The following is a 14,040-nucleotide window of genomic DNA, read 5'->3' on the forward strand; positions in this document are numbered from 1 at the left end:
GTTTTACAACTGCGTGTGTCTAAAGCAGGGTTCCTGAAAGTGTCGGGCCTTATACAGAGCTGTAGAAGTCACAAGAGCTCAGAGCGACCTCATGAACATACTTCCCCCCAAAGCATCCCTAAAGGCAGTTTCCTTCTCACTATTAGACTGTCCTGCAGGACTCTGCAGAGGCATGTGGATGCCAGGGGGGTGGATTAACTGAACCACAGGTCGCCTTTTAATTTAGGTTTGCCTTTGAGGAAAGCTTTTTAAAAGTCATAAATAGTTTCTAAGTACTTTCTTCTAAGTGCTTTAGAAGATCCTGGGGAAACAAATGTAAGTCAAGTGTTGGCGGAGAGGTGGAAAAGGCAGCAAATGTGATCTCAATAGTTTACACCTACTATGAAAATGTCATAATGAATCCCATTATTATATATAATTAATATATGCTAATAAAAACATTTTTTAAACTGGAGGACTGGAGAGAAAGCCAGCAGTTAAGGGCACTTGCTACTCTGTCCTAAGGACCCAAGTTCAGGTCCCTGCACCCATATCGCTCACAAACACCTGTAACTCCAGCTCCAAGGGATCCAGCGCCCTCTCCTGGCTTCCTTGCGCGCGCGCACACACACACACACACACACACACACACACACACACACACACATGTGCACACACTGACACACACAAAATATTTAACAGGTCAAAAATATTTGTAGCATGGTAGACAAGTCAGAGATAAAATATGAATTTGAGATTTATTTATCAGTAAAGAGCAAAGTTATTCCTTCAGAGAAGGAATGGGGAGAGATAAAGCCACGCTTGGCAGAAACCTAGATAAAAGGCTATACAGATAAGCTAGCTGGAGGCAAGAGGGTAGAGGACATGGTGGAGAAAAATAGTGCCTTGGAACCTCAAATGGCTGTCACCAGGGGGAAATGCCAGAGTTTGGGCAGGTAGATGTTGAACACTTATTGTGTTCAAGTGCTCAGTTCAGGGAAGAAGAGACAGAACTGCATCAAGCCAACAGTAAAATAAGTAGGTATTTTGATCCCCATGCTTCCATCATTTCCAAAAATCATCCTTTACAGTGAAACCACAGCCTTAAAGGAATCCAATACATCAATACACTCTTTTTCAGAAGACTTTAAATGTGCAGCACATTTAGAATGAGCAAAGATGTGGTCATTTTGGCTTCTGAAGGGGTAATAAGCACTGTATAAAATGCCACTTAAAGCCTCGGGGCAAAGCTGCACTCAGCTGGCAGAGTGCATGCACAAAGCCATGGGTTCAGCCACCAGCACCACATGAACAGCATGGCGAGGCACACATGTCACCCCAGTGCTCAGAAGGCAGAGAGGAGATGACCAGAAGTTCCAGGTCTCCCTCAAAGCCAACCTGTGCACCTAAATCAAAGATAGGGAGAAGGTGCAAAGAAGACTGTGCTTCCAGCTAAGGCCCGAAGGAAATGGAATCTGGTCACCTTTCTTTGGCCAATGGGTTCAATTTTCCATGAGAAAGTTTAAGGCCAGCTTGGACTATATCATGAGTGGTAAGGCATCTGGAGACACAGCAAGACCCTGATTCAATATTAAAAAAAAAACAAGTACAGTGTTTTAATATCTCTTTTAAAGTACTAGGTTAAATTGCATTCTTCCATCAACGATAAAAACTCATGTTCTTTAATTCATTACTAAAAATCAAACAAAACTGATGAGTTATAGTTCCTGCTTTGACCTAAGAAGTCAATGACACCTGTTATTTTCAACTTAGTTCAAACAGCAGTCAAATACTATCAGTATCCAGTGACATCAGAGAAACAAATTATTTTCCAACGGTACATTTGGCTTTTTTAAAAAGCCATGAGAAAGTTGAAAATATCCCCGTGTTCGGTCACGGGGGAGGGCACAGGAAGCTAAAATTCAATGTCATGATACTATCATCCTCCCTTTCCAAGGGGACTTTGACAGCAGATGTCAAAGCAACCTATGAAACTCAACAACAGTCAATGGGACAATAAATACAGACGTTCCAAACTTAAGGAAAGGAAATCTGGCTGCTTTTGAGTGGTCACGGGGTTTAATTTCTCACTGAAATGTAAAAACCACACACACAATGTCTCTATTACCATCAAGTTACCAACCAAGCTGCCATTTTTCCCAATGCTGAATTCTTTACTCAGTGGAAATAACAGGTTCTTCCTGGCTGGTTCTCGTTCTCTTGTTCTCTCTCTCTCTCTCTCTCTCTCTCTCTCTCTCTCTCTCTCTCTCTCTCTCTCTCTCTCACACACACACACACACACACACACACACACACACACACACACACACGATGCACTGGCCCATGGCTTCAAAGCTTAGAAATCAGAGTGGGAATTACGACAGATGATAAGGTCTGTGAAGACAAGGGGAAAGAGAGTTTTGTCAGTTTTAGTTCCTGCCGTTATGTCTAACACTTAAAACAATCTAGACAGCACTGCCTAGTGAACAGAGAAAACTTCCGAGTAAAAACGTGTGGCCCCGAGGTCTCAACTCTAGCTCTCACATCCCAGTTCCCAAACTAACTGATAGTGGAAGTCATCTTGTGGGCTGCTGAGCTGACTCAGTGGGTGGAGACCCCTGGAGGTTATGAACCCAGACCCCAGGTCCCGCCATTCTCTGCTTCCTGACCCACAGTGGTGTCAACAGCTGCCGCTGCCTTGCTCCTACCATTACCACAGACGAAGCCACTCCACCACGCCTTTCCCACTACAGCAGACGGAAAGCCATCACAGCTATGAGCCCAAACCAATCCCCCTTTAACCTGTCTCTGCGTGTGTTTTTGGTCACAATGACACAAGAGTAACTGGTACTGGGAACCAAAAGAATTGTATTTTATTCCCCACCCTGTGTTCAATAGTTTATGAGATAAAGATTTCATATTGATGGAGTCCCTGTGTATGGAAGATGATGTGGGGAAGGACCTTTGAAGGCATTAGCATAATTGAGAACAGTAAACACTAAATGAGGTTGATATAAAAGGGGAATTTTTGAAAAAGGTTTCATGTGTCAATTTAGCTAATACCCCAAATCTGTATGTTGGTTCTGAATAACTAGTCTATATCTTTTGCAACTAAATAATTGTTGTGTACTTTTAAAATATGTGACCCATTGCCCTTTTTCTCTTTTTACATGATGTTCATCCCAGTTGAATATAATACCTCACAAACAATGCTTGTGGACCTACACAAGGGGAAAGAGGTAGAAAAGAGACAGTTGAAACTTTTCTTTGGAAGGGATGTTGAATGGTCAAAAAATCAAGGAAGACATTTCCATGAGAAAGAGTCAGAGTTTGGTTGTGTTGCTCTTTTCCAGGTACCTTCTTGTGTCCTGGGCCTACAGTGGTCCCTGGTCAGTAGTGTGAAGAGTTTCCCTCTTGTTCCACTGAACTCCAGCAGGACATGCCAGTGATTCAAAGGGTCTTCAACTTCAACATCACTTCCATTTCAGTAGTGACTTTAACCATTGCTCTCTTCTGTGGTTTTCCAGTACATTCTATAATTTGAGTCAGGAATCTCCTCAGAAATATAGCAGGTTTCACTGAGTCCAATCCATCACGGTGGGGAAGGCATGGCAGAGGAGCCTACAACATAGAAGGCAAGAAACAGATGGACTGGGTACCACCTTGTAAGGAATGATCTGAGCCTGATCTTTTTCTTAGTGTTTCATCTTACATACTCAGGAATCTGATGACCCATTGAAATGAATGTTACTGTTGCCCATACAACATCCATCTGTTTATCCCACGCCTGTACCTTTCACACATAATCTGAATTTCATGGACCCTTACCAGAAGATCTGTGTTCTTCAGAAGAGGCCAGCTCCCTCCTCAGTGCTGGGGTATAAATGTTAACTGGCTTAAACCTATCACAGAGGCCTTCCCTATACCCATTGTCTAAGCATAAGCAATTACAGCAATTTTATTTAATGAGACACAAGGAGAAAATCTGCCTGATGAGAGGGTTTCCTTAGCCTTGAAACAGAAGAAAGCAGTGTGCCCTTTTCCTGCTTCAGACACCATCTGTCACCTGGACCTGTGAGCACCACTTGGGGGTCAGAAAAGGAAACCTGACTAGAGAACAACCCAGTCCATAGATGGCAGACCTTAAACAGGCAGACATCTCGAGACTTATCAACATTGTCAGGACACTAAATCCATCAACCCTGGGGAATGGCTTCATGCATATAGCTATCTAGGCCAAACGTAGAGGGGACTTAACATAAGGACACTTAGTAAGGTTCCATTACAGCAACTGAAAGCCTTACAGCTGATAATATAGCCTTGCCTTTCAGCTGTTTCCATTCCTAAACAACAGCTTCTCAGTATAAGAATATGCAATAGGTTTGAAGCAAAAATAACTGGCAAACACTCCTCTTATGCTCAAGCTGCTGCTCCAAGTCAGAGGAGGAATCTGGTACCCATCCCATGAATCTATCTCTCTATCAACAAAGTTCAGCAGAGGTGATATAATGCTGGTCCCAAGTCTAGGTTTTTCTTTCTCTTTCACTCTATGGAAGCCAGCTACTGTGTAAGAAGGTTCATGCTGACCATCTAAAGGATGGATGAGACTAAATACGTGGTGAGATTCCTGAGCGGGGAACAGCAGGTTGCTCTAGCAGAAAGGTAGCAAGCATCAAGTCCAGGGGTGTAAGTGAAGTCACTTCGAACTTCCAACCCTGGCTCAAGCGCCAGAGCTAGTGTCTCATAAGGCAAGGCCTGGCAATCTCTGCTAAACATTGCTGAATTCCTTGCCATGGAATTGTGAGCAACAAAACATTTGCTGTAATGTCTAAGCCTTTAGAGTGGTCTGTTATCCAACAACAGACAACAAACACCAAGTAGTACTATTTTGACAGAAAAACACAAAGGAGACAAGAGTTTATTTGGGAGTCAAATATGAGTAGTCATGGCCAGGGAACACAGATTTAGGCCATCCCAAATTAGATGTCCCAACATGCAATTGGTGGAGACCTCAGAAACAGGTGATAGCCCAGCGGAGAAATCTCAGCAATAGGCTTCAGATGCTGTCTGATAACAGTTAATACTTTTCAATGGAAAACTAATACATTCCAAATGATCTACCTAAGGTCACAGAGCTATTTGGTCAGACACACAGGGGAGTAATAAATGGCTGTTAAGAGGGCTAAAGATGGCCTAGATAATTTGGCTCTGGACTTGCAACATCCCAAACTCTCCAAGTTACTTAAGTTATAGTTAATCAGCCTTGCAAAGGTTAATGTAAGGTATAGCTTCTTTCTGGGAAGTTTTGCTCAAACTTACCTATTTGCTATTTTTAAATTGCTATTATTTCACAATATCTATGATTACTGAGTTATTAATAGATCTAGAGCCTAATGGAAATTGTTTCCAAATATCTGATTTAAGTGCTAGTTCACAAAAGAGAACTTATTTCTGTTATCACCTTGTTACCCTTTTTTAATTAACATTTTTTAAAAAGTTATAAATAAATGGAAAACTATTTGTGAAAAATATCTGATGTCCTTAACAAATACAAGATATTTCACAAAGTACTTTAACTTTTAAAAAGAGACAAGCTGGGACTGGAGAAATGGACCTGTTAAGAACATTTGCTATTCTTCCAGAGAACCACGATCCATTCCCAGCACCCACATGGGGGCTCACATTACCTGTAACTCCAGTTCTAAGGGACCCAACACCCTCGTCTGATCTCCGTGGGCACTGCACACACATGCCATATAAACGAAGACACACACACACACACACACACACACACACACACACACACACACACACAAATAATAAAGGTAAATATTTTAAAACGAGGACAGACGGGCTGGGAAAGATAGTTCGGAGGTGAAGAGCACTTGCTGCTCTTGCAGAGGGCCAAGGTTGGGTTCCCAGTACCGATGTGCACAACCACTATCACTCCAGTCCCTGGGGATCAACGCCCTCCTCTGGCCTCTGCCCGCAATGCATGGTGTACATACACACGCAGGGAAAACATTTATACACATAAACAACAGCTACTAAAAAAAAAAAAAAAAAAAAAAAAAAAAAAAATGGGAAACCCGACTTTAAAGGCGTGTCTGGCGCCCGAGTCACGGCAGCTGGGCTTTGTGCAGTGACTTTGTGCACACAGGGGACCGAGCAGGCGGCTGCTGCGCAGAGCACCTGGGGCAGCTCGTGGGACCGTTACTTCTTGCTCGGTGCATTCACGCGTAGGTTTACTCTTGTCAGGGGTCACGGAAAACAGCTGTCACGACGGGAAACTCTGAATAGGGAATTGGAAAACTGGGGGAGTGAGAAGGGGCAGACGCGACAATGGAGCTCGGGGGGCGCAGGCGGGAGGAAGACCCCACGTGGGCGGGGCGCGGGTTCGTGTGTGCGCGAGCGGAAGGGGCGGGACGGACGGAGGCAGGCGCGTGCGCGCGGGCGGAAGGGGCGGGGAGGCGCCGCGGGTCTTTGTGGCTGGTGTGTGTGCACCGCCCGGGCTGCTCCTGCACCGGCGCTCGGTCGGAGGGGAGGCGGTGGCGCGTCCCGGCGAGGCTCTCGACCCCTGCTGTCCCGGCTGGACGGCCCGGTGGTGCCCCTTGAGGCACGCGCCGACGCTGTGCTTTCACCCGGAAGCTAAAGCGGGTGCGTGCCGCGGGCTGCCGACGAAGACAGGTTGGTGGCGGGCGTGTTGTTAGCTGGGCGGGGAGCGGTGGTGTCGTCGGCGCCTGGGGTCCCCTGTCACGGCACTGAGGTGTGGTGAGGGGCGAAGGAGAGTTGCAGCGCCGCCAGGACGCAGGCTTAGTTAGTGGGTGGCCCTGCTCCGTTAGAGCAGGGAAGGGAGCTGACTTTGCGCTTCTTGACGGGGTCAGATTTCTCTGGGAGGGAGTGGGGCTCGGTTAATGTGTAAGCTGGGACACAGGATGCTGTCGCTGCCTCGGCCCCGGGCAGTGGGTAGTGGGGAGCTTCTCATCCTGCGCTCAGCCTTGTGAGCTTAGCGCCGGGTTTCAACACTGATTGAGGGGCACCCAGGCCTCTGCATATACCCCTCCAAACATCAGGTCGTGTTTGTTCTGTGTCCCCAAAGCTAGTACGTGATTACTACCATATTTCAATTAAATACAGTTAAATTTAGAATACTCCAGCTTTTGAGAGCTTAAGTTCACTTATCGTCCCTAATAGCATGTTTCTTTTTTAACCCAAGCTAAGTATTTTACAGTTTCTGGATTCCTCACTAAATTCATTCATAAGCCAAACCTGTCTAGAATATTGGCTCAGAACAAAAGCCCACACACAGCAAGTCCCTCCACGTTTGTTGAAAAATTCAGTATACTAGTGGGACCAAATGGCAAATATACAGCAATGTTTTATTTAAACAAATTCATGTTTAGTGTGAGTTTTAAAAATGTTACTACCTTAAATGTAGACTAACACTACCTGCTATAATAAACAATAACTAAAAAAAAATTAAGCCTGCATTATATTCTACCAAAAGCTGGGCATGGTGTTATATGCCTTAATAGTAGCACGGCAGAGGCAGGAGGATATCTGTGAGTTCAAGGCCACCCTAGTCTACACAGCAGGTTCCAGGACTACATAGACCCTGTCTCAAAAACCCAGGAAAAAAAAATCTGCCAAAGTATTATTACCTTTGGATTTCTGAATCTGCAGCCTGTATTTTATTAAAATTTTTCTGTGGCTGGGGATGTAGCCCAGGGGTAGAATGCTTGTCTAATATGGTGAAGGGCCTGAGTTCAAGTCCCAGCACTGTCAAAGGAAGCCAAGGATGCAGTTTAGTAGCAAAGTGAAAGTGTTTGGTGTTTGTATAAGGCCCCGAGTTCATTCGCAGCACTGAAAAAGTTCTGGTTTACATATGGAGTAAAGAATTTTTCTTCCTTTTTTTTTTTTTTTTTGCGGGGGGGGGGAGGGGGGGTTCAAGACAGGGTTTCTCTGTGTAGCTTTGGAGCCTGTCCTGGAACTCGCTCTGTAGACTAGGCTGGCCTCGAACTCACAGAGATCCACCTGCCTCTGCCTCCCAAGTGTGGGAATTAAAGGCGTGCACCACCACCGCCTGGCTGGAGTAAAGAATTTAATCAGGACTGAAACATAGTTGAAAAGGAAATAATCTCACTATGTAATTCATATTAATATTGCATTCTTACACTTCTAAAATTTTTCTGTAATTAGTGGTAGGAATTTTACACAGTTGGGGGTATGATTAAAATTTTGTCAACTTATTTAGTCTTAAGCCTGTTTCCTTTCAATGTCACAAGTTTTTGGAGATTTTTCTTTCAATGCTGTAGGTTAATAGTGTTTCCATATCTTGTAGGACCCTCCCCAAGCACAAAACCCAGTTGTACTAAGGTTTTTGTATGGCGATGGAATCCAGAGCAGTTTCAACGTTAAAACCTCAGGATCAAGAAGAATTAATACTAGTAAAAATAGAAGATAGTTTCTCTTGGAGTGAGAAATGTAAACAGAATGGGAGTACCCAAACTTGCCAAGAATTGTTTCGCCAGCAGTTCAGGAAGTTTTGCTACCATGAAACACCTGGGCCCAGAGAGGCTCTGGGTCGACTCCAGGAACTTTGCTATCAGTGGCTAATGCCAGAGTTGCACACAAAGGAGCAGATCCTAGAATTGCTAGTGCTGGAGCAGTTCCTGAGCATCTTACCTGAGGAGCTGAAGATATGGGTTCAACAACATGGTCCAAGAAGTGGTGAGGAAGCTGTGAATCTGCTGGAGGATTTGGAGAAAGAGTTTGATGATCCAGCGCAGCAGGTGGGAACAGAGATACGTGTTGTTGAAACAAAAACTGCAGCCTAGATTATGTAGTATCTTATCTGGTTAAAATGTCTCTGAGGAGCCACAACCTTAACATAACAATAGCACATACCTATCTCCACCACCCATTCTTCACCTGTGGCAGTGGCTTCATTTACCTGTTTGAGATTTTTACTAATCGTATTTTCTGGTTCCAGGTCCCAGATAGTCCACAAGGACCATCAGTGTCATGGAAAGATATGACATATCTCAGAGCATCCCAAGACTCAACAAGCATCCAAGTCCGGCCTTTGAAGACACAGCTGAAATCCTGGAAACCCTGCTTTTCCTCTAAAAGTGGTAGGAATAGAAACTTATCTTCAAATTTATGTAAGTGAGGCCTCTGGTTCTGAAGATGCGGACTTGCATTTATAAACTTGTTGCATGTGTACATCACTTGCATTAAAGCCAGAGGTACTCACTTGAGCAGCTTTGTATTCCATGATCCTTCTGAATTGCAGTCATCCTCCCTTGTATGAGGTTCCCTGTCAATTGATTCCCTTCATCGTTTTATAACATGGAAGAGTGCTAGAACTGGCTAATCCTACGGTAGATACGTTTCCATCTTCAAGGAACTTTCAGGCCTTCATGAGTGGTTCACAGAGAGGAAAGCAGAAGCATCCTGTTGCAGTAAATTATGGACTACAAGTAGGCACTGTGTGGGTACTGCAGCAGCACAGAGAATGGCACCGAACCTAATATGAGATTCAAGGAGAGTTGGAGGGGGGTTCAATGATTAAGAGCATTTGTTGCTCTTGCAGAGGACCTTGGTTCAATTCCCAGCTCCCACATGGCAGCTCACAACTGTAACTCCAGATCCAACACCCTTTACTGACCCCTGTGGCACCGTATTTGAACTATGAGTAGGAGAAAGCCAGGTAAATAGGTAGTTAAGGTGAGAGAATACAAACCATTATGGAAATTATAAGTTCTTCGGTTTGACTGGAGAATTGGTAAGGGAAAGCATAATGAAAGAAAACCTAAAGGAGAAAGTAAGGCATGGTTGTTAAAGCCTTTATGTCACACTAATTCACATCCTACATGTAAAGGGTGCAGTTGAAGAGTGATGGATAAGAAAACGGCATTATTGGATTTGTGGTTTAGAACTCAGCTGGATAGTATAGAAGTGATTGGAGAAAGGCAAGATTAGACGCTTACTAGAGACTTGGAATCCAAGAGGCTACAGTGACTGAGGAAATCTGTGTTACTCTGGGGCAGAGAGAAGATTAAAGCTGAATTCTATTTCTCAGCATTGAAAGTTCATTGCAGTAGATGGTCATCATTAAAAGCAGTTCATGAAAGAGAATAATCTGAATGTGATCAAGTTTGAGTCTTGAACAGCTTGGCTAATAATGGTACTGTTCATAAAAAAGAAAAAAAATCTGATGAATTTGGTATGGTACATTTGGGTACACATACAAGCAGAAATCCAATATGATAGTCTCAAGGTAGACTTGAAGATCTGAAAAGACATAGCTTAAATATAAGTAGTAACTGAAATCTAGGGTAGAGAGTTTCAACAGTTAAGATACATGAAAACCCAGGGTAGACTCTGAAGGAACATAGTTTTTTTAGTTACTAGCCCTAAAATCCAAAAAGAAAAGCTAAAACATGGAGAAAAGGAGGGTCACATGTAGTGTCTCACATTTTTAATCCAGCCTTTGAGTGGCTGTAGAGTTGCCCTAAGTTTGAGGCCAGCCTGGTCTGCAGAGTGAAACCCTATGTCAAGAAGAAAAGTAGAAGAGTGGAAGGTATGTGTCTCAGTATCATGCTAGAAAAAGATCCAAGAAGTACCCATTCAATTATATACAGTTAAAAAATTGGTAACCCTAACAAGACTACTATGGGTAGAAGTAGCAGAATTCAAGAGGAAGGTAAACTAGAAACCAGACTGCAGAATGGGAATGACTCCAGACAAACCATTTCAAGAAATTTACTGTGAATGTAAGGTTGCTCAACAGATAGATAGGCAAGGAGCTTGGTTTTTAAGGAGGGAGGGAGTGACTTGAGCTGTAAGTGGGATTGTCTTGGTTTGTTTTGGGTTTCTATGATAAAATACTCTGGCAAAAGCATCTTAAGGGGAAAATGGTTTATTTTACCTCATTATTATAGATTATATTTCATTATTGAAGGACAGTCAAGACAGCAAGAACTTGAAGCAACTAGTCACATCCACAGTAAAGAGCAGAGAAAGGATAAAAGCACACATGCCTACTACTACACTCATTTTCTCCACTCTTATACAGTCCAGGACCCATATCCAGAAATGATACAGTCCACAATGTGCTGGGCCTTTTCACATCAATTAACATAAGACAGTTCTCCCCCGCCCTCCACAGACACGCCCACAAGCCAACCTGATGTAGATGGTATCACTGAGACATTCTTCCCAAGTGATCCTAGATTGTGTTGAATTGATAATTAAAAACTAACCATTATAGGAAGTCAACTTGGAAAGAGATTGAAGATAATAGAAAAGTAGTGAGCAATTGATTAGTTGAAGTCTTAAAAGAAAGAAAAGATGAAAGTCAAAAGGAAGATGTAGGCTTTAGCATTGGGAAAGAGAAAAGACCCCAGGTGACATCTTTCTAAGTAGACCCTTCTACTTTCCCTTACATAAAAAGTGACTAAGTTAGCCATAGTGAAGATTACATATAATCCCAACTATTTGGAAAGATGGGTAGGAAGAATCCCTTCAGACCAGAAGTACCAGGCTAACCCGTGGAACATAGAAAGACTTGAGAGTAACTGAAGAAATGTAAATCCTGGGGTTTACTAATTTTATTTTGTTTGCTTTTACTATTTCAGATTCAAAGAATAATGAAACAACAGCAAACGACATTTCAGAAGAAAAGTCACCAGGACTGTCTTGGGATCCTTCACTTAGAGGTGTTAGTGAGCACAAAAGCAATTTAGAGTGGCAGCAAAGAAGCCCCCCTCCTCTCCATAGGGGTAGTTTTAGTCAAGTGATCTTCACACACAAGTCCTTAGCAAAAAGAGACCATCACGATGAATCTCAAAGATGCTTAATTCTAAGTACAAACTCTGTAACATGTCAGAAAGTTTCTCCAGAAGATAAACCTTACAGATGTGATGTATGTGGGCATAGCTTTAAACAGCATTTCTCTCTAACACAACATCAGAGAATCCATACTGGAGAAAAGCCCTATAAATGTAATCAGTGTGGGAAGGCCTTTAGTTTGAGGTCATATCTCATTATTCATCAGAAAATCCATAGTGGTGAAAAAGCATATGAATGTAGTGAATGTGGAAAAGCCTTCAACCAGAGCTCAGCCCTCACTAGACATCGGAAAATTCATACAGGTGAGAAAGCGTGTAAATGTAATGAGTGTGGCAAAGCATTCAGTCAAAGTTCTTATCTAATTATACATCAGAGAATTCACACTGGTGAGAAGCCCTATGAGTGTAATGAATGTGGGAAAACCTTTAGCCAGAGCTCAAAGCTTATTAGACATCAGCGAATTCATACAGGAGAGAGGCCCTATGAATGCAATGAATGTGGGAAAGCCTTCAAGCAGAGCTCAGAGCTGATTACCCATCAGAGGATACACAGTGGAGAGAAACCCTATGAATGTAGTGAGTGTGGGAAAGCCTTCAGTCTGAATTCAAACCTCATAAGACATCAGAGAATTCACAGTGGAGAGGAACCGTATCAATGTAATGACTGTGGCAAAACCTTCAAAAGGAGCTCAGCCCTTGTTCAGCACCAGAGAATCCATTCTGGGGATGAAGCTTATATATGTAATGAATGTGGGAAGGCTTTTAGGCACAGATCAGTGTTGATGCGCCATCAGAGAGTCCATGCTGTTAAGTAACTTAATACAATGACTGGTAAATAGTATATTTTTCTCTGTATTAGCCAGAAGGTTGACTTTGGAGCAAGATTCCATAAAGGTAGTTTTAAAAAACAAATGGTCTTTAGTCAGTCTAACTTGCTTTGTGTAGCACTTCCCAATGCAGTGCAAATTTTCTTTGAAACTTGCTGTGATTTACCACAAGATATAAGGCCATTACTCTGAGCTATGCTCTTAACATTAGGAATACTCAGGAAAATAAAAACAAAAAGTAATGTAATAGTGAGATCTTATTTTCTGTGAGAATGTCATGGAAAAGGCTTCATTCTGTCTGTCACTACATCTGATGGTTTGTACCAGGTTTGTGAGATAATAGGGATGGCATGAGAAACTGCTTAAGAAACTAAAGTTTTTACTCAGCGGTAGCTAGTCAACAAGTAAAATGAGGAAACAGTTTCATCAGTGATTTGTTGATCCCAAGATAGGCCCAAAATGAAATGAGCTTGAGAAGAAGATACAAATTAGTTTATACAAGCTGGGGGCCCTGTCCATTCCCCACTTCTGTGCTGGGTATTGAACGTAGGGTGGCACAAGCTAGGAAAGTGGTCAGTCCTGTTTTTTTAATACCTGCTTTGTACCAGGGACTAGAAATATAATGACAAAAGATCATTTCTACAGTCTAATAGCAATTACCAGTCAGGTAATGACACTTTAGTATGGTCAGTGTATTACAACCTTTGGGAGTGGGGTTTGGGTTTGAGACAGGGTTTCTCTGGATAGCCTTGGCTGTCCTGGTATTCATTCTGGCCTCGAACTCACAGAAATGTGCCTGCCTCTGCATCCCAAGTGCTCGGATTAAAGGCGTGTGCCACCACTGCCTGGCACTTTCCCCATTTCCCTCTTGTCCAAGAACTTTGGATAAAGGAAACTAAAATGATATGAAGAATGAGGAGTTAATCAGGAAGGAAGGCCAGGTTATAATAAAGGAAGACTTTTTTTTGTTGTTGTTGTTTAACACCAGGAACAAAACATGGAACATTGCCTATTGAGTTCAGAATTGGCATCACATCTGTGAGAAGTATGACTACAACCAGACTCTCAAGAAGTGCATATGAGCCTATGAAGAAGTTTCTAATAGATAAAAGCCTAGAATCCTTGGTCACAGCACCATGAAAAACTTTGTCTTGGTAGTGTGGCCTAACGGAATGGGCTAGAAAGTGGTTTCCTGGTACAACCTGAGACTGTTTAAACGTCTACAGGAGAGTGGTAGGAGTGCAGTATGTAAGACAGCCTAGATGCAGGCTCTGGGTTCTTTAGACAGTATTGGAGTTGCTATGTTAGAAGACGCCATAGCAACTCTTCCTACGGCTGCTCCATTAGGATTTCTCTACCTGAGCACAACCCTTGCTCAG

At 43.0% G+C, this 14,040-nt stretch overlaps 1 protein-coding gene across 2 annotated transcripts; it reads left to right on the plus strand.

Annotated features, from left to right (window-relative positions):
* The first annotated feature begins 6,461 nt into the window (after positions 1-6,461).
* Znf397 (zinc finger protein 397) lies at positions 6,462-13,866 on the plus strand. 2 transcript variants are annotated; one of them, XM_059246536.1, is made up of 5 exons: positions 6,462-6,666; positions 8,321-8,771; positions 8,972-9,113; positions 11,622-12,137; positions 13,650-13,866. In XM_059246536.1, exons 2-5 carry the CDS (start codon positions 8,364-8,366, stop codon positions 13,799-13,801), a joined length of 1,218 nt encoding a protein of 405 aa, XP_059102519.1. In that variant the 5' UTR covers positions 6,462-6,666; positions 8,321-8,363; the 3' UTR covers positions 13,802-13,866. The 2 variants fall into 2 exon arrangements, with proteins under 2 accessions (XP_059102519.1, XP_059102518.1); XM_059246535.1 differs by lacking the exon at positions 13,650-13,866 and having other exon boundaries at positions 6,463-6,666; positions 11,622-12,908.
* The last annotated feature ends 174 nt before the right edge of the window (positions 13,867-14,040 follow it).

Source organism: Peromyscus eremicus, chromosome 19 (genome assembly GCF_949786415.1).
Source record: "Peromyscus eremicus chromosome 19, PerEre_H2_v1, whole genome shotgun sequence".
In the NCBI taxonomy this organism is placed as follows: domain Eukaryota; kingdom Metazoa; phylum Chordata; class Mammalia; order Rodentia; family Cricetidae; genus Peromyscus; species Peromyscus eremicus.